The sequence below is a fragment of the Salvelinus namaycush genome, chromosome 3 (assembly GCF_016432855.1).
Source record: "Salvelinus namaycush isolate Seneca chromosome 3, SaNama_1.0, whole genome shotgun sequence".
Classification (NCBI taxonomy): Eukaryota; Metazoa; Chordata; class Actinopteri; order Salmoniformes; family Salmonidae; genus Salvelinus; species Salvelinus namaycush.
Window position 1 is genome coordinate 76,468,436 of NC_052309.1, and position 21,482 is coordinate 76,489,917.

General features: G+C 42.5%; 1 protein-coding gene across 1 annotated transcript; it reads right to left on the bottom strand.

Moving 5' to 3' along the window:
- Positions 1–12,811: 12,811 nt before the first annotated feature.
- On the bottom strand, positions 12,812–21,019 carry LOC120044617 (cytoglobin-1-like). Its single transcript, XM_038989288.1, has 3 exons — positions 20,821–21,019; positions 13,832–14,063; positions 12,812–13,731 (listed from the first exon to the last, which is right to left on the bottom strand). Exons 1-3 carry the CDS (start codon positions 20,961–20,963, stop codon positions 13,573–13,575), a joined length of 534 nt encoding a protein of 177 aa, XP_038845216.1. The 5' UTR covers positions 20,964–21,019; the 3' UTR covers positions 12,812–13,572.
- Positions 21,020–21,482: the final 463 nt, after the last annotated feature.

Consider the following 21,482-nt stretch of genomic DNA (forward strand, 5'->3'; position numbering starts at 1 on the left):
TGGTAAATTCAATTGATTGGACATGATTTGGAAAGGCACACACCTGACTATATAAGGTCCCACAGTTGACAGTGCATGTCAGAGCAAAAACCAAGTCATGAGGTCGAAGGAATTGTCCGAGACAGGATTGTGTCAAAGCACAGATCTGGTGAAGGGCACCAAAAAAATATTCTGCAGCATTGAAGGTCCCGAAGAACACAGTGGCCTCCATCATTCTTAAATGGAAGAAGTTTGAAACCACTAAGACTCTTGCTAGAACTGGCCGCCCGGCCAAACTGAGCAATCGGGAGAAAAGGCCTTGGTGAGGGAGGTGATCAAGAACCCGATGGTCATTCTGACAGAGCACCAGAGTTCCTCTGTGGAGATGGGAGAAACTTCCAGAAGGACAACCATCTCTGCTGCCCTCCACCAATCAGGCCTTTATGGTAGAGTGGCCAGACGGAAGCCACTCCTCAGTAAAAGGCACATGACAGCCCACTTGGAGTTTGCTGAAAGGCACCTAAAGACTCTCAGACCATGAGAAACAAGATTCTCTGGTCTGATGAAACCAAGATTGAACTCTTTGGCCTGAATGCCAAGCGTCACGTCTGGAGGAAACCTGGCACCATCCCTACGGTGAAGCATGGTGGTGTGAGCATCATGCTGTGGGGATGTTTTTCAGCTGCAGGGACTGGGAGACTAGTCAGGATCGAGGGAAAGATTAACAGAGCAAAGTACAGAGAGATCCTTGATGAAAACCTGCTCCAGAGCGCTCAGGACCTCAGGGTCAATGTTCACTTTCCAACAGGACAACAACCCTAAGCACACAGCCAAGACAACGCAGGAGTGGCTTCGGGACAAGTCTCTGAATGTCCTTGAGGGGCCAAACAAGAGCCCGGACTTGAACCTGGTCAAACATCTCTGGAGAGACCTGAAAATAGCTGTGCAGCGATGTTCCTCATCCAACCTGACAGAGCTTAAGAGGATCTGTAGAGAAGAATGGGAGAAACTCCCCAAATACAGATGTGCCAAGCTTGTAGCGCCATACCCAAGAAGACTCAAGGCTGTAATCGCTGCCAAAGGTGCTTCAACAAAGTACTGAGTAAAGGTTCTAAATACTTACGTAAATGTGTTATTTCCGTTTTTCTAAAAACCTGTTTTTGCTTTGTCATTTTGGGTTATTGTGTGTAGATTTATGAGGAAAAAAGCAATTTAATCTATTTTAGAATAAGGCTGCAACGTAACAAAATGTGGAAAAAGTCAAAGGGTCTGAATACTTTCCGAATGCACTGTATATGGTATCATCAGATCATGATATTATGGTCTTTCACACCATGGTTTGGTGATTATGAAGGCTGGAAGTGTTGGAATGATGTTTCAACAAAAACATTTCAAATCATTCGCAATGGATGTTAAAAAAACAGACTGTTGACTTACTGTGTGAGGTGAAGAAAAAATTACTGAGAATCTCATTTTATTTGTGGGTGGACGTGGTGAGTTAAGACAATCAGAAATCAGACATTGCCAAATGGGCACTTTCCTACATGAACTTGTTTCTCACAAGTGTAGGAGGTTGTGAACTTTGCAAACAACGTTTCCATTCCGAGAATGAGGACGGTAAATTACTGTAATTAATACATGCATTAACAGAAATTAATGTAACAAAATGATTGGAGATTAACGGTACATTTTCTAGGCCTACTGGTGACATACAGTTGAAGTCGGAAGTTTACATACACTTAGGTTGGAGTCATTAAAACTCGTTTTTCAACCACTCCACAAATTTCTTGTTAACAAACTATAGTTTTGGCAAGTCGGTTAGGACATCTACTTTGTGCATGACAGAAGTAATTTTTCCAACAATTGTTTACAGACAGATTATTTCACTTATAATTCACTGCATCACAATTCCAGTGGGTCAGAAGTGTACATACACTAAGTTGACTGTGCCTTTAAACAGCTTGGAAAATTACAGAAAATTATGTCATGGCTTTAGAAGCTTCTGATAGACTAATTGACATCATTTGAATCAATTGGAGGTGTACCTGTGGATTTATTTCAATGCCTACATTCAAACTCAGTGCCTCTTTGCTTGACATCATGGGAAAATCAAAAGAAATCAGCCAAGACCTCTGATTTCTTTTTGTTTGACCTCCACAATTTCCAAACGCCTGAAGGTACCACGTTCATCTGTACAAACAATAGTATGCAAGTATAAACACCATGGGACCACACAGCCTTCATACCGCTCAGGAAGGAGACACGTTCTGTCTCCTAGATATGGATGTACTTTGGTGCGAAAAGTGCAAATCAATCCCAGAACAACAGCAAAGGACCTTGTGAAGATGCTGGAGGAAACAGGTACAAAAGTATCTATATCCACAGTAAAACGAGTCCAATATCGACATAACCTGAAAGGCCGCTCAGCAAGGAAGAAGCCACTGCTCCAAAACCGCCATAAAAAAAGCCAGACTATGGTTTGCAACTGCACATGGGGACAAAGATCGTACTTTTTGGAAAAATGTCCTCTGGTCTGATGAAACAAAAATATAACTGTTTGCAAGCCAAAGAACACCATCCCAACCGTGAAGCAGCATCATGTTGTGGGGGTGCTTTGCTGCAGGAGGGACTCATGCACTTCACAAAATAGATGGCATCATGAGGCAGGAAAATTATGTGGATATATTGAAGCAACATCTCAAGACATCAGTCAGGAAGTTAAAGCTTGGTCGCAAATGGGTCTTCCAAATGGACAATGACCCCAAGCAGACTTCCAAAGTTGTGGCAAAATGGCTGAAGGACAACAAAGTCAAGGTATTGGAGTGGCCATCACAAAGCCCTGACCTCAATCCTATATAAAATGTGTGGGCAGAACTGAAAAAGCGTGTGCGAGCAAGGAGGCCTACAAACCTGACTCAGTTACACCAGCTCTGTCAGGAGGAATGGGCCAAAATTCACCCAACTTATTGTGGGAAGCTTGTGGAAGGCTACCCAAAACATTTGTCCCAAGTTAAACAATTTAAAGGCAATGCTACCAAATACTAATTGAGTGTATGTAAACTTCTGACCCACTGGGAATGTGATGAAAGAAATAAAGGCTGAAATAAATCATAAATCTCTCTAGTATTATTCTGACATTTCACATTCTTAAAATAAAGTGGTGATCCTAACTGACCTAAGACAGGGAATTTTTACTAGGATTAAATGTCAGGAATTGTGAAAAACGGAATTTAAATGTATTTGGCTGAGGTGTATGTAAACTTCCGACTTCAACTGTATGTAATGGGGAATTGATAAAAAAATTAACAATCAAAGGGCAAACAATTCACATAATGAAACAACGAATGCGCAATAATTGTTAGGAGACCACTGAGCGCATTCTAGAGAGCTGAGTGCATGCATTCTGGAGAGAGACATCTTCTCCACCCACCCTTCTTCTCCTTCTTGTTGCAACATTTTAAATTATACTCAAGACATATTATCTTCACACATATTTTAGATGCTTGTCACTGACAGACGCAACTCAATCAGCTAGACATATTGCCGTTCATGTTGCCAAATTCCGTGATTCCCGATACACACCTGTGATTTGAAACTATCCATAGCTATTTTTTTTTAAAACAAGCTAATGATCCTGTGTTGCTAAGTCATGCTCTCTGGTAAAGTATTTTGAATATTTGTATTTAGACAGTAGTAATTATTTACTGAGCAAAAATATAAACGCAACATGCAGAGCATCCCAAACATGCTCAATGGGTGACATGTCTGGTGAGTATGCAGGCCATGGAAGAACTGGGATATTTTCAGTTTCCAGGAATTGTGTTCAAATCCTTGCGACATTGGGCCATGCATTATCATGCTGAAACATGAGGTGATGGCGGCAGATGAATGGCATGACAATGGGCCTCAGGATCTCATCACGGACAGTATCTCTGTGCATTCAAATGCCATCAATAAAATGCAATTGTATTCATCGTCTGTAGCTTATGCCTGCCCATACCATAACCCCACCATGGGGCACTCTGTTCACAACGTTGACATCGGCAAACCACTTGCTCACACGACACTATACACGTGGGCTGCGGTTGAGAGGCCAGTTGGACGTACAGCACATTCTCTAAAACAACATTGGAGGCGGCTTATGGTAGAGAAATTAACATTCAATTCTCTGGCAACGGCTCTGGTGGACATTCCTGCAGTTAGTATGCCAATTGCACATTCCTGGAAAACTTGAGACATTTGTGGCATTCTGTTGTGTGGCAAAACTGCACATTTTAGAGTGGCCTTTTATTGTCCCCAGCACAAGGTGCACCTGTGTAATGATCATGCTGTTTAAGTAGCTTCTAGATATGCCACACCTGTCAGATGGATGGATTATCTTGGCCAAGGAGAAATGCTCACTAACAGGGATGTAAACAAATTTGTGCACAACATTTGAGAGAAATAAGCTTTTTGTGAATATGGAACATTTCTGGGATATTTTATTTCAGCTCATGAGACATGGGACCAAAACATTTGTTGCATTTATATTTTTGTACAATGTAGTAGGCCTCGCCTATAGAAAGCTTATGGGATCCTGCTCTTTTTAGTATAGGCCATCAAAACTCTGTTTGGTAGGCTGCTAATGACCATCAGCACGCAGTTTTGGAGAAGCCTATACACCTCAACAGTCACGTGGAATTTGACTGTGGTCATGACTCGTGACTGCCGGTGTGGCGGTTGGTTCAACGTAATTTCATTGAAATAATGGAAACAACATTGATTCAACTAGAGTGTGTCTAGTGGGACAGTAACAGCCCCACTAACAACCCCCCCCCCCCCCCCCCCCCCCCTTCGCCATCACTTCCCCAGCACTCAATTGCCCTTTCAGATGTCTCCACTCCAGGCCTTACTCTGAGGAGGCTTGTAAAAGATGGAGGGACCTCTAACCACCACTTCACATTTTTGGGGGTTTTCATGGTTGTTGTAACAGCGACTGTTCCATTTATCTCTAGTGGGTATTGCCATCCCTTTGTAGTTTTGAGGGAGGTGGGGAGATCAGAGGTAATGAAAGTCTTCTATACCCTCTTCCAATGTCTGCATTTGCAAACTATTTATTCAGGAACATCTTGTTATTGTCATGAAGCTGGTGTTATTAGCAAAGATAATATTGTGTTGCCTGTAACACCATAGGTGTTTTCCTTTGGCTTCTTCTTGTTTTTGTTGTTGTTTTTTTTTACCCATTTTTCTCCCCAATTTTGTGGTATCTAATTGGTAGTTACAGTCTTTTCCCATCGCTGCAGCTCCCGTATGGACTCGGGAGAGGCGAAGGTCGAGAGCCGTGCGTCTTCCAAAACACGACTCGTTTGGCTTCTTTATGGACCTTTTTCAAGGTCCTTCAATCAATTTGTGGGGTCATTTGCCAGTCTAATGATTTGATAGTAACCACTGTCATGTTGACGGCTGGTGAGATTGGAAGTAAATAACACAAGGCTGTTGTGTCAGCAGCAGAGCTATATTTACCTGCTCACGTTTGTGGATTAATACTGTGGAGTGGAATGATCACTGTTTTATCCTTATGAGGCCAGGTGACGTCTTCCTGAGGTATCTGCTTAATTCTTCTTGTTTGGAGTGGTTAAAAAAACAAGCCATGAACAGATTCAATATCTCAGACTGTGTATTTTACATGTTGAAGGGTGTCTTATAAGTGGTAATACAGTAACGGTCATCATGCAGTACATACAATGCAACATTTGGGAGTAGGTATTCTACAACAAGGGGAAATTAAAACCAAGGCCATAAAAATATGTACAAATTAAATACATTTTTTCCAATCTCTTTATTTGATCAGGTGGGGAGAGCAAAGAACAGACATCATTTTTGCTTTAGAGAGAAGAAGCAGGTTGTAAGATGACATGTCAAAGGAAAGTCGATTCTGTAACAAACCGTCCTACCAGTAACTACAATCATAACCAAGCTCTGACTCAAGGCAAACGTTTACTAAGGTGACACCAAGCTGCTTTTAAAAATGTAAAGTAAAGTTGGAGCTGTGTTTTGAACATAGGCAGACTAGTAACACACCTCTTTCTGACTGTTGCTCCTTCAATGGGACCAACGGGATGCTAAAGGTGTAGGGAAAGAGGTGATTCATTGCAGGCTTTCTTTCATCACATAGCAATGCATTGTGACTGGAGAGGGTTGACAGAGAGGTACAAAGCAGATGCCTCTTTCCATTGCTCTTTAGATTGAGTAGCCATGGCACACACATCTTCACTACAAGACATTTATGTTCTTTTACATTTGGTCAAATATTTATGGGTTCAAGCGATTCATTTTAAACATATTGCTTATTCATAGCTCCTTGTTTCAGTCAAAACAAGATTTAGGTCACTTTAGGAATGTGAAAGATTACCAAAACATCCTACCATTTAAAGTGCATAATTTTAAAGTTCTACCTCTTCTTTAAAAGCCATTATAATTTACTCAATGGACACAAATCTGTATAGCCCTACTTGCTCAAAGACAAAAAATGACAATCAAAGAAAACAACTGTTTGTTGAGGCACGGAACACTTTACAACAGTTTACATTGACCATTGGCCTACTTTAAGCCTTAAGAAAACATCCAACTCTACAAAACAAGATACCCAAAATAAACCAAGATGTTGTACTGTAGATTCAGCTCCACCAAGATGTGATTGGTTGAGGTTTCATTTCCAGAAATGGAATTCTCCTGCCTCAAGAAGGAGGAGGGAGGCCTCCTGGGACTGTCCTCTGCTTAAATAACATTAGAGGGATCTGCAGGACAGATGGGGGATTGGAGATGTGATAAAAAAAGATCCTTGTTGTGCTGGCCTGCCCTGGCCTGTTATTAATTCAAGATGCTTTTCACATGGCAATGCACAGTCTCTGAACACTGGAGAGACAATGGCGCCAGCTGCATCAATTCCAGGGGATGGAGCTGCTGCTGTTGTCTGTAACATATCCATTTTGGGGTTTAGGTTATAGGATGTTTGCCTGTCAAACTAGACTGGAAAAATACCCAAAGCACAGGAGTTAACATGTTAGCAAGGAGCTTCAATCAGCAATGGTATATTCAGAGGTGGAAAACTACTCAATTGTCATACTTGAGTAAAAGTAAAGATACCTTCATAGAAATTGACTCAAGTAAAAGTGAGACACCCAGTAAAATACTACTTGAGTAAAAGTCTAAAAGTATCTGGGTTTAAATGTACTTAAGTACAGTGGTGGAAAAAGTATACTTGTCATACTTGAGTAAAAGTAAAGATACATCAAATTCCTTATATTAAGCAAACCAGACGACACAATTTCCTTATTATTTTTTGATTTTTTTTGACAGCCAGAGGCACACTCCGCCACTCAGACATAACTTACAAACTAAGCATTTGTGTTTAGTGAGTCTGCCAGATCAGAGGCGGTAGGGATGACCAGGGACGTTCTCTTGATAAGTCTGTGAATTGGACCATTTTCCTGTACCGCTAAGCATTCAAATTGTAATGAGTAATTTTGGGTGTCAAGGAAAATGTATGGAGTAAAAAGTATATTATTTTCATAAGGAATGTAGTGAAATAAAAGTAAACGTTGTCAAAAATATAAATAGTAAAGTAAAGTACAGATACCCAAAAAAACTACTTAAGTAGTACTTAAAAGTATTTTTACTTACTGTAACTACTTTACATCACTGGGTAAATTAGCCCTCATGAAAAAGTACTACTGAATTATTACACAAAACCTATTCGTGCAGTAGTGACTATGTAGAGACTTGTAAGGATTGTGTAGATTATGCACTACTCAAGATACACAAGTAGAGTTTTGTAGTGTTCAGCATGAAAACAGTAGTGATTACAGTAGTAATCAGGTAGAGCTTTTTATTACATGATGCAGGTAGTAAATATGTAGTCAAAATTCTACAGCTTTTCTACACAGGCTTTTCAATAGTAATCAGGTATAGTTTTTACTACTTGATGTTGGTAGGAAATAAGTCATTTCAACACTATTGCCAGATTACACAGGCTTTTCGCAACCACAGATGAAGGCAAAACAGGAAGTAGTTGGTTGTTGTTGGCTAGCTACTGTTTTTGACAATTCCGAATGTAATCATCTTCCATCCTTCATCATCCTGTCTTTCATAGCCTTTATGCTGGCACCATCTGTAAGTTTAACTCTTGTTTATGTTTTCTGAATAGTTTCATGTTGTTGTTTAGCAGTTTAAATAACTTTTTACCACATCAAAAAGAATGCTAGCCAAAACGGTGTTGTGTTTAGCCTAGTTGTTTGCTAGCCCCATTGGAATGTAGCTATGTAGCCTCTGTTTTCATCATGCTAGCTAATAAGTATGTGTGTTTGTATGCAAATGTTTTTCTGTGTTGTCTTATATGACCTCTGATAGCAAATTATTGATAATGGCTTATATTTTGTTGTCTCTGGTGCTTGTCTTTATTTTCTAAAAGATTACGTGGTGGAGAAACGTGGCTGCAACAAAAAAAGAGGATCTGAAGATAGTTAAAAAACCTCTCAAGGATCGGACACTTTTTTTCAATTTTCACCTTAAATGACATACCCAAATCTAACTGCCTGTAGTTCAGGCCCTGAAGCAAGGATATGCATATTCTTGATACCATCTGAAAGGAAACACTTTGACGTTTGTGGAAATGTAAAAGGAATATAGGAGAATGTAACACATTAGATCTGGTACCATCATCTTTGAACTGCATCCCAGGTGCAATTTAGATTTTGGCCACTAGATGGCAGCAGTGTATGTGCAAAGTTTTAGACGGATCCAATGAACCATTGTATGTATGTACAATTTTTGGATCAAGACTGCCCAAATGTGCCTAATTTGTTTATTAATAACTTTTCAAGTTCAAAACTGTGCACTCTCCTCAAACAATAGTGTGGCATTATTTCACTGTAATCGCTACTGTAAATTGGACAGTGCAGTTAGATTAACAAGAATTTAAGCTTTCTGACAATATCAGATATGTCTATGTCCTGGGAAATTTTCTTGTTACTTACAACCTCATGCTAATTGCATTAGCCTACGTTAGCTCAACCGTCCTGTGGAAGGGACACCGATCCCGAAGAAGTTTAAGTAGCAGATACCCAAAAGCTCAGTAGTCATCAAGGAAGAATTATATATTGACTTGAATAGGAAATATGTAGTGTTCACCAGTAGTGAAACGTCTCAATCTATCCCTCATTACTACTTAAATTACTACATAAATCACTACTGGTTTACTACACATCTCAATAGCAATCAAGTAGTAAAACCAGTAGGTTTTGTGTAGATCTCAGGTAGTAGTAATGAGTAGTAATTCAGTAGTACTTTTCCATTTCTGGTGTTTTAAGTTTGAGACATAGAATGCAGGCATTGAGAGAACTCACCAGATGTGTAGCCATCAAGGTGAAGACCTGTCTTCAGTTCGTGTCTGGAAGAAAAGAGAGAAAAGAGGGTGCATAAAAGCTTACATGCGGGGGGACATTAATCATTTAGGGAGATATCATGCTATGAATAAATGAATAAACTCACGTCTCTTCATTTGAAAAGACCCACCTCAGATCTGAGAGCTTCTACGCACAGGTAGGGTGAAAGTTCACACTAATACAATAAAGCCTATTTCATTCATCCTGAGTCTTTTGTGTGTCCCTTTATTGACCCATATTTATGAGGCCCTGCACGACTCCATTGAACTGGTAGGCTTGGGGAGGTAATGCATTTATAATAACCTTCCACAGAGCTGATGGATTGTTGTTCTGCCACTAAATCATTTAGTGGGAGCAGCGTAGTGGTGAGTACTTGAAAGCTAAACATGGAACGGGCATACATCTTCTCACTTCATGCATCTCTACTTCTGCCACATGTTCCATTTTCCCTCCCTCTCTCTTCCCCTCCTCCTCTTGCATTCCTTTCCACATCTTGAAATATCAGACAGCATTCAGTTCTGTAGGCTACTTGTTATTTTACTTTTATGTACCATGTAGACTGTAGACTAGAGCTACATCTGCTGTGAGGGTTGTTATTTCTTAGGGTCGACTCCATTGCTCTTCATGTAGGGCACCTCATTGGCATCATCAACATTGTGCCTGAAATGGGAGATGATATTAGCACATATTGAAGCTTCATTATAATTCTTGACTTGCCAGTAAGACTGATACAATTTGTTAATATATAGTCACTCTGTCCGAGACATTCAAATGAGTATAATACTGTATGTTATGTTTGGTATGGTTACATAATACAGCAGGTTACTGAAGGCAAAAAAAATGAAAGGAGGGCTGTATAATGCGAATGTCTAGGAACCCAAAGGTTGCGTGTTTGAATCTCATCATGGACAACTTTAGCATTTTAGCTAATTTGCAACTACTTAGCATATTAGCTAACCTCAACCATAATCCTTTAGCCCAACTCCTAACCCTAAGATTAACCCTAACCTTAACCCTAACAGTAACCATAACCTTATCCTTAACCGTAACCCCTAGCCTAGCTAACGTTAGCCACCTAGCTAACATTAGCCACAACAAATTGGAATTCGTAACAAATCCAGTGTTGTTGATGTTAGCATATATTGCAGCTTCATTACAATCCTTGACTTGTCAGTAAGACTGATAAAACTGTGAATCCTAATTTGATATGATCAGATAATGAATATGTGTCCATGCTTTTGAGCTTGGTATGTTGCTGCAGCCACATAACATTATGTGCCGTTGCCGTGTTAGTGGTCATGCAGAGCCAAGGGGGCTGAGAGTCAATTAGCAGCCCTCTGCTCAAGAGCTCAGATGCATTTTTCTTTATTCATCCCTACATTAGATGAAATTTTGTTAATGTATAGTCACTCTGTCCGGGACACTCAAATTAGTATGATATGTTGCGTTTTGTGTGGTTACATAAGACAGAAGGTTATTTAAGGAGGGAGGTATAACATGAACGTCTACCAACCCAAAGGTTGCGTGTTCGAATTTCATCATGGACAACTTTAGCATTTTAGGTAATTAACAACTTTGCAACTACTTAGCACCACAAATTAATACATACCATACCAAACGTGCATATCATACTAATGTGAGTGTCAAAGATTGTTTCTTTACTATGTTACGTCTACCCCTGAGTCCAGGTTGCAGCTGCAGCTGCAGCGCTAACCTGGAAACTTTCCACTTGATGTTAGATCAAGATTGTGTATTATTTGAGGAAGATGAGCCATGACTTTCAGGATAGTTTCAGTGATATAGCATAATTTATCTAGCATTTAGATGATTGCCCCTTAGAGTAATCACATTTTGATCAATGTTTGATTTCATGTTTGATTGGTAATTAGATATCTGTTCAAATAATTAACATTCAGTGCTATTGAGACATTTGCTGTAATTTTCTATGAAGGGCATGAGAACACTTACAAACAGTACACAAATCCCATGAGAGAATTCCATGGCAGTATCAAAATACACTACCGTTAACAGTTATGATGCACTGTGTGACATAACACCGTGATGTAAGAGGTAAGTGCAAAGCAACCAAAAACGATAAAAAAAATAAAAATATCGAACCAACCAAGATACATTTCACAAAATCTGTCAACCTTACCTGTACATGTGACCAGATACACGTGGCTCTGTGTATTATCAACTAGGTTTTCCCTCAAGAAGTGAACGTGACCAGAGCAAGAGGCAGAGGATGAGAAAGAGTAAAAACAAGAGTACTTACGGTTCGACTCGGTTGGAAAACTTTCTGTATAGGATGACAGCAATAGTGGTGAGGACCATCGTAGTGGTGCACATGGTCCTATCACATGTATCCCGTTTTGGGACTGCAGCTGGGTTAGAACACTGGGACTATTCCTCCCATTGAGGGAGAGTAGAATGATTCCTGTGGCTCTCAAACTAGTGGCAAGATTAGCCTGTGGGATTAGCTCAGATCAGGGGGCCTTGTTGCAGGGGCAGGAGGTAAACAGAAAGTAGTGTTTGTGTTCTGAGCTCAACCTTTTAATCCTCCATCGCCACTAGTGTAGCTTTACAGGGGTACTATGTGCTGTGGCCATTCATGTGGTGTGGGTTGAACTAGCACTGCAGGGCTGTCATGGACCCTGATTTTGCTGTAGTAGCATACTCTCATGCTTAAAGTCAGAATGAGTGTTTTGTCTTTATTGTGTAATGTCTCAGGGCTTTGATAGAGTAGCGCGTGTAGCCTATATTAAACAAAGAATGCATGCACTTATAGGCTACTAGAATTCTTGAGTTTACTTGAACTTGATCTTGTGTAAAATCATTTATGTAATGAAAACCTAGATTAAGCCTTTATTTTGGGGACAAAGCATAGCTGTCTTAATGTTTGTGTGTGTTCATGTTCATGTCATTGTTTTCAGTATCAGATTCGGCATATATGTAAATAACATATCACTACTAGTTCTATTGCACCTTCATAGAAGTCATTAAGTAATCCAGACTCATTATACTAATGTATTGTTACTGCACCTTCTATTGTGTAATGATATCTATATACAGTAGGTTGGTATGGGGGAGCACATACGGCACACAAGTCTTTATTGATGCTGGTGTGAAAGGCCACATGTGCACTTGTGTTCCCACAACAATCAATGATGTGCAGGGAGAGGTGGCTGGATTCAGAACTGAGCAACTCTCTCTGAGTGTCTCGTGACATGGGAGGTATAAATACCTTTAGGCCTCCTGCTAATCCACCTATTGTTAGGACTGCTGACTCACAGGGAGTAGGCCACAGCAGGAGGAAAGAGAGTGCTAATACCTCACAGTGAAAAACAAGGGATTAAGAATAATATGCATGTCATGATTTCATTATAGATATAATCATTGTTTTGGTTTATTATGTTATTATGCAGATACAGGGATTGATAAAAAACATTTACATTGCTTAACTGTGGACACCACACCTCACAAGTTATTTCTCATTTTGTGAGACAGTGAAGTGGATCTGATTCTGAAGGGTGACTGATTCTGAAATACAATATACTGCCCAGGAAACACCAGCAAAGCATCACATGAAATGAACAAAAATCTTGATGTCAGTGTCAGGGATAAAGAAAGGCACAACCCAGGTTAACAACTGAGTGATTAGCAGAAGACATACTCTCCCCTGTATATCTGTTTTTGGTGTAAAGATAAAAACATGTGTATGAGAGTGTACGTTTAGACTGTCTCTATGACATAATACAGTTCTTATGTCTGCCAATCCTCAATCTTCAACATAATCTCATGGCAATGTAACTGAAGAGACATCCAAGATTCTATCAGTCTGTGTAGGGCTTATTCTCTACCTCAAACATAAATGCATACACACATATGGCCATTCACACACATTCCAACCAAAGTCAGCACAAACCACCACCCCATCGTTCATAAGAGAGTCCATCAGAAGAACACACCCCACAGTGGGGCATGGGAAAGATACAAGGAGGGAGCCATGATAATACATAGGACGATTCTATGAGCTCTGGAAAGATACATTTCTTCCCTTGAATGGTCAGACGTAGATCGTCCTCCTCCTAATCCAAGGCCCAGTAGTAGTCAGTCTCCGGGAGTCAACAGTAGTCACTGACGGTTACTTTGACCCAGACAGACAGATGGTTCACACAGCAGAGCTGGAGGCCCAGCCCACCTCCTCATACACGCCTTTCACGTGCCAGTAGACAGCATCCAGCAGTTTGGTCCACGCCCCTGCCACCTCTGGAGTGATGTAATCAGGAAAGTCTTCAACCAGCACCTCCAGAATCACCCCACACAGGATCTGAGAAAGAGAGAGAGGAAAATGGAATGAGTGATACATTTGCTTTGGTGTGCCTGTGGATAATGGTTATGTGAAAACATGTTGCCTGGTTCTTCCTCACCTTGAAGTAGACAGGCTCCACCTTGTGTCTGAGTGCATGGGCCTTGCCCACCAGCTTCAGAACAGACACCATCTTGTCCCCGTCATGGAGGTTCTCCACCAGGGTGTTGATGGCGTTCATCACCCTGCGTGAGTGCTTCCTGAGCTGGGCACTCCTCTCCAGCTCCTCAGGGTCCTCCACCTGTTGGAACTGGCTAAAGTACTGCTTGGAGGAGGGGAAGTTCACAAAGAGCCTGTAGAAGAAAGGAGGTGCATTACTTGGCCCAGTGAGATATTATAAGTAAACATAGTTGGAGCGTGTTGACACAGCTGCAGAGCATGTTTTCCCTTTTAAAGTTTAACCACTTTCCAGGTTCTGTACAGGTTATGCTTCATTTACTCAACCATGGCCTGAGCACAAGCATGTGCTATTCAAATACAAGATAACTGTGTTTGTAAAAACATACATTTCTTCTAGCTGATGAGGCAGAAGAAATGTTTGTCAGTTAACAAAAAAACTGAGTGAAGAAAAAAGCAAAACAAGCACAATTATATCATGTACCACACTGTAGAGCAAGGCATTGGTAATAATCTATACAGTATCACACCCAGCCTGTCATCATGCTACAGGTCTGTGTACATCCTGGCATTGGTAATAATCTATACAGTATCACACCCAGCCTGTCATCATGCTACAGGTCTGTGTACATCCTGGCATTGGTAATAATCTATACAGTATCACACCCAGCCTGTCATCAGGCTACACGTCAAATCAAAGTTTATTTGTCACATGCGCCGAATACAACAGGTATTGTAGACCTTACAGTGAAATGCTTACTTACAGGCTCTAACCAATAGTGCAAAAAAGGTGTTAGGTGAACAATGAAATAAAAACAGCAGTAAAAAGACAGGCTATATACAGTAGCAAGGCTATAAAAGTAGCGAGGCTACATACAGACACCGGTTACTCAGGCTGATTGAGGTAGTATGTACATGTAGATATGATTAAAGTGACTATGCATATATGATGAACAGAGAGTAGCAGTAGCGTAAAAGAGGGGTTGGCGGGTGGTGGGTGGTGGGACACAATGCAGATAGCCCGGTTAGCCAATGTGCGGGAGCACTGGTTGGTCGGCCCAATTGAGGTAGTATGTACATGAATGTATAGTTAAAGTGACTATGCATATATGATAAACAGAGAGTAGTAGCAGCGTAAAAAGAGGGGTTGGGGGGGAACACAATGCAAATAGTCCGGGTAGCCATTTGATTACCTGTTCAGGAGTCTTATGGCTTGGGCTAAAAACTGTTGAGAAGCCTTTTTGTCCTAGACTTGGCACTCCGGTACCGCTTGCCATGCGGTAGTAGAGAGAACAGTCTATGACTGGGATGGCTGGGTCTTTGACAATTTTTAGGGCCTTCTTCTGACACCGCCTGGTGTAGAGGTCCTGGATGGCAGGCAGCTTAGCCCCAGTGATGTACTGGGCCGTACGCACTACCCTCTGTAGTGCCTTGCGGTCGGAGGCCGAGCAATTGCCGTACCAGGCAGTGATGCAACCAGCCAGGATGCTCTCGATGTGGCAGCTGTAGAACCCTTTGAGGATCTCAGGACCCATGCCAAATCTTTTTAGTTTCCTGAGGGGGAATAGGCTTTGTCGTGCCCTCTTCACGACTGTCTTGGTGTGTTTGAACCATGTTAGTTTGTTGTTGATGTGGACACCAAGGAACTTGAAGCTCTCAACCTGCTCCTCTACAGCCCCGTCGATGAGAATGGGGGTGTGCTCGGTCCTCCTTTTCCTGTAGTCCACAATCATCTCCTTAGTCTTAGTTACGTTGAGGGATAGGTTGTTATTCTGGCACCACCCGGCCAGGTCTCTGACCTCCTCCCTATAGGCTGTCTCGTCATTGTCGGTGATCAGGCCTACCAGTGTTGTGTCGTCTGCAAACTTAATGATGGTGTTGGAGTCGTGCCTGGCCATGCAGTTGTGGGTGAACAGGGAGTACAGGAGGGGACTGAGCACGCGCCCCTGTGGAGCTCCAGTGTTGAGGATCAGCGTGGCCGATGTGTTGCTACCTACCCTCACCACCTGGGAGCTGCCCATCAGGAAGTCCAGGATCCAGTTGCAGAGGGAGATGTTTAGTCCCAGGATCCTTAGCTTAGTGATGAGCTTTGAGGGTACTATGGTGTTGAACGCTGAGCTGTAGTCAATGAATAGCATTCTCACATAAGTGTTCCTTTTGTCCAGGTGGGAAAGGGCAGTGTGGAGTGCAATAGAGATTGCATCATCTGTGGATCTGTTTAGGCGGTATGCAAATTGGAGTGGGTCTAGGGTTTCTGGGATAATGGTGTTGATGTGAGCCATTACCAACCTTTCAAAGTACTTCATGGCTACGGACGTGAGTGCTACGGGTCTGTAGTCATTTAGGCAGGCTGCCTTTGTGTTCTTGGGCACAGGGACTATGGTGGTCTGCCTGAAACATGTTGGTATTACAGACTCAATCAGGGACATGTTGAAAATGTCAGTGAAGACACTTGCCAGTTGGTCAGCACATGCCTGGAGCACACGTCCTGGTAATCCGTCTGGCCCTGCAGCCTTGTGTATGTTGACCTGTTTAAAGGTCTTACTCACATCGGCTACGGAGAGCGTGATCACACAGTCGTCTGGAACAGCTGATGCTCTCATGCATGCCTCAGTGTTGCTTGCCTCGAAGCGACCATAGAAGTGATTTAGCTCGTCTGGTAGGCTCGTGTCACTGGGCAGCTCGCGGCTGTGCTTCCCTTTGTAGTCTGTAATAGTTTGCAAGCCCTGCCACATAAGACGAGCGTCGGAGCCGGTGTAGTATGATTCAATCTTAGCCCTGTATTTCCGCTTTGCCTGTTTGATGGTTCATCGCAGGGCATAGCAGGATTTCTTGTAAGCTTCCGGGTTAGTCCCGCACCTTGAAAGCGGCAGCTCTACCCTTTAGCTCAGTGCGAATGTTGCCTGTAATCCATGGTTTCTGGTTGGGGTATGTACGTACAGTCACTGTGGGGACGACGTCCTCGATGCACTTATTGATAAAGCCAGTGACTGATGTGGTGTACTTCTCAATGCCATCGGAAGAATCTCGGAACATGTTCCAGTCTGTGATAGCAAAACAGTTCTGTAGTTTAGCATCTGCTTCACCTGACCACTTTTTTATAGACCGAGTCACTGGTGCTTCCTGCTTTAATTTTTGCTTGTAAGCAGGAATCAGGAGGATAGAATTGTGGTCTATGTACATCCTGGCATTTCGGTGGCTACTGCTATGTTCTCCTGAGTCTAGGAGACCTGTTGGTCCAAGTGATTTATTTATTTGGAAAAAGATGCACTGGGTACAACCCAGGCGATAACACGGTATAACGATTCCACTTGTTTCCAATGTGGTCCCTGATGTCTGGTCTCAGTGGCTGACAGTGACTGTATACAAGCTGCACAGCTCTCCCCTAAAACTCACAAAGCTGGTGTTTCATCATCTCCATGTCTGGCCATAGGATTAGCAGACCAACAGTGAAGTGCGCTAATGAAATTGAGATGGTTAGTTGGTTGCTTGTGTAATTACACACTGAAATAAACGGTCAGAATGGCTGTGTGTACTCAGGCAGCAGTGCCTTCATCTGCTGCTTCCCTCTCACTGTGTTACTGTCGGGGTTGGAGACAATTAGCTCTACATCATAGGGATATACCATATGGTTGGTTTGGACGGATGCACCTACACCCACACTCATGTTCAACATTGGTGTGCTACAGTATTTGTGTATTCCTGTCAGCTCTTGTAAACACCCAAACAATGTATTAGGATAAGACCTTACGTACCACACATCTATTTCTCCACCATATAAAAACAGAATAACTCCAATGATGATATAGGTTTTCTTTGTGGAATAAACTGGTTTGAACACTGGAGAACACATTGTGAAAGAGAATAGTATTGAGCAATAAACTACAGCCAACAGTGACCAGGACAGATACAATACAGCTGTCTGTGTGTATCTGTTCCAGATGTCCCATACCTCTTTCCTTTTGAAACCCATAACAGAAAATGGAAGCTTTATGGGGAAGCCATTGTGTTTCGATGAAAGCACATGGCTTCCACTACCATCACCTGTGAAATCAAGTGTTGGGAGGAAGCAGACAAGGAAGACAGAGGAGGGGGTGTCTCATTCTCTTCTGCTTAAAATGGAGGGTCTATGCAATGACATTCAATTGTAAAGCCATATCCTCTGTTTCACTCATAAGTAGTGAAGACAGTGGTGTTTAATCTCTCCCTTGACCTATGGTGGCTGCATATAAATAGCCTCATTAGTGTTTTATAATCATCAGCCTGTTAATCCTACTCTGGGATAGGGCTCATTTCTGAGATAGTTGCATGGCTCTTCTAAATGTGACATACTTGCCCTGAGTGGAAATTGTATAGGTATTTGATAAATGCAAATACAACTACATATGGATACCCTGGAATGTGTTACAATGAGATGCATCACTGATGCAACACTTTCAGAGAGCTATGGCTATTTCACATTGGATATTTTAGTTATTTAGATAGCTAAATTAACCAAGCATAGCTTTTAGTATTAAACTGACAGAGAGAGAGAGAGCAGTTGAGGTTTGAGGTTTGACATTATACTTGAACATGTCTTCAAATCTCCAAAGATGCCAAAGATTCAAAGACCCCTTGACAGCTAAAGTTTGCTCCTTGTAAGTGCTCCATGTCACCATATAATACTACAGGCATTTGGAATGCCTCAGAGCAATTTGAGGCTTAAGATGTTTTAAGTACCGGTATTCAAGTATTGCATCAAATGAAAGCATTGCAATTTATGACCCAGTTTATGTCCTTTTATCTATTTAACTAACTATTTAGCAGTTTTATGACTTGGGGTGGAAGCTGTTCAGGGTCCTGCTGGTTCCAGAATTGGTGCATTGGTACCGCTTGTCGTGCAGTAGCAGAGAGAACAGTCTATGACTTCGGTGGCTGGAGTCTTAGACAATTTTTATGGCCTGCCTTTGACACAGCCTAGTATAGAGGTACTGGATGGCAGGGAGCTCGGCACCAGTGATGTACTTGGCTGTCCGCACTACCTTCTGTAGTGCCTTGCGGTCGGATGCCAAGTAGTTGCCATACCAAGTGGTGTGCAGCAAACTTAATGATGGTGTTGGAGTCGTGCACGGCCACGCAGTCATGGGTGAACAGGGAGTACAGGAGGGGACTAAGCACGCAACCCTGAGGGTCCCTGTGTTGAGAGTCAGTGTGGTGGATGTGTTGTTGCCTGCCCTCACCACCTGGGGATGTCCCGGCAGGAAGTCAAGGATCCAGTTGCAAAGGTAGGTGTTCAGTCCCAGGGTCCTTAGCTTAGTGATGAGCTTGGAGGGCACTATGGTATTGAACGCTGAGCTATAGTAAATGAACAGCATTCTAACGTAAGTGTTCCTTTTGTCCAAGTGGGAAAGGGCAATAGAGGTTGCGTCATCTGTGGATCTGTTGGGGAGGTATGCGAATTTGAGTCGGTCCAGGCTGTCTGGGATGATGGTGTGGATGTGAGCCATGACCAGCCTTTCAATGCATTTCATGGCTACAGATGTGAGTGCTAGTCATTTACACAGGTTACCTTGGTATTCTTGTGCACAGGGACTATGGTGGTCTGCTTGAAACATGTAGGTATTACAGACTGTTTCAGGGAGAGGTTCAAAATGGCAGTGAAGACACTTGCCAGCTGGTCAGCGCTTGCGCTGAGTACACGTCCTGGTAATCCGTCTTGTGGCCTTGTGAATGTTAACCTGTTTAAAGTTTTTACTCACATCGGCTACGGAGAGAGTGATCGCACAGTCATCTGGAACAGCTGGTGCTCTCAGGCATGGTTCAGTGTTGCTTGCCAAACCCGGACAACGCTGGGCCAATTGTGCATCGCCCCACGAGCCTTCCGGTCGCGGCCGGCTGCGGCATTGCCTGGGCTCGAACCCAGAATCTCTGGTGGCACAGCCTTAGACCACTGCACCACCCAGGAGGCCCAGCTATCTGACTTCTAATGGTTTGATACAGTATAATGACCTCCTGTCCATGTAATGATGAATGGAGGGAGTGCTCCTGATCACTGATCTTCACGGGGCTCAATGAGGGATTAGACAGAGACAGGTTATGAGGGTTCAGTGAGTCAGGTCAGAAATCCCTGGTCTGCACATATGTGAAACATGATCTGCCCTCAGAGAGGGAGCACCTGCAGAGCCAAATATGTCAGATTGGAATAAGCAGCAAGATGGATTGAGCTGCACGCTTTCCCTTCTGATTCTGCCAACTGATAGGAAGGGAGCCAATTTCAGATGCAATAGCTCAGATATGAGTGATGGCGCTCTCTCTAACAGACTGAGAGCATGCAAGTCAAGTCAATCGTCATGTTACAATCTTCACACGTTGTTAAAATGACTTTCAGTTCCCTTCACTTATAGTGGGGATCATGCAAGGGTCATGGAGAGATTGTAATCTAGGTTGCAAGAACATTGTTATTTATTACACTCAACTATTGCAACACGATTTGGTAAAACAACCAGTGAGCAAGATAAGGAGCCATGTGCAATTGCCATGTTGCCAATGTAATAATTAAGGAGAAGCAAACTTTAGCCTGGTTCTAAAATCAGCCTTGGTTGAGACCCTGAACATCTCTATGATAACAAGATGCTGCTGAGAGTTTTGCTCCCTGTGGTGGCAGAAGCTGTTGCCACTGGTCAGGGGACTGCAATCACCAGCTCTGTTTGTGTGTGTGTGTGAGTGTTTGTTTGTGTGTGTGCACACATATTGTTCAGCAAGAACAATACAATATGTGTGTGCTGTGTTGAAACAGTCAGCATTCAGTAAGTTACAGCTCTTCTGTCATCAGCCCTCCACAACTCCCCAAATGGAAATGGGTGCACCTAGGCAAGTTTTTCAGTGTCTTTAGACTGACAATTTCAAGATGTTATAGGCAAGAAAAAAGGGAAAGAGAGTATAGGTAAAGTTTACCTGATGAGAATGGCCACCCCGACATCATCACAGTTCTGGTAGACTTTGGACCAGGTGTCCTTGATCATCTCTCTCTCTGAGTCACAGAGTGGTTCTAGGCGCTCCAGGCGATCTGCCTTTACCTCTCCCTGCTGCCTCTCCATCCAGGAGTCCTATAGTGCTGCAGGAGCGGTGTGTTGAAGACAGGTGATAAGAGTCCCCAAGAACACAACCCCCACCCAGTTCCCTTTGTTTACACAGTCTCTCTCGTTCAAACAATACCCTTTTTATTACCCTTCTCTTGCTGAGAGATCCTCTCTCAACCTTTTCTGAGTGAGTGAATGAGGAACACACTAAAAAGCGAGAAGAAGAGAGCGCACACAGAGTGAGGAGGAGCCACACACCTCTCCCCCCTCTCTCTCCCCTCTCCCTCCACACCCAATTTGGTACTTGCCTATTTTCTGTTTTTATGTGTTCATCAAATCAAATTTTATAGGTCACATACAGATGTTCTGCAGATGTTATTGTGGGTGTAACGAAATGCTTCATGTTTGTGTGTGAGTGTGTGTGTGTGTATGGGAGGGGATATTGAGAGGAAAGGCATTCAGTTTTTTTAAGAGTAATATGTGAAAAACAGTTAGCAGCTATATGGCATTGTGAAAATGATCTGGTATGCTAGAAAT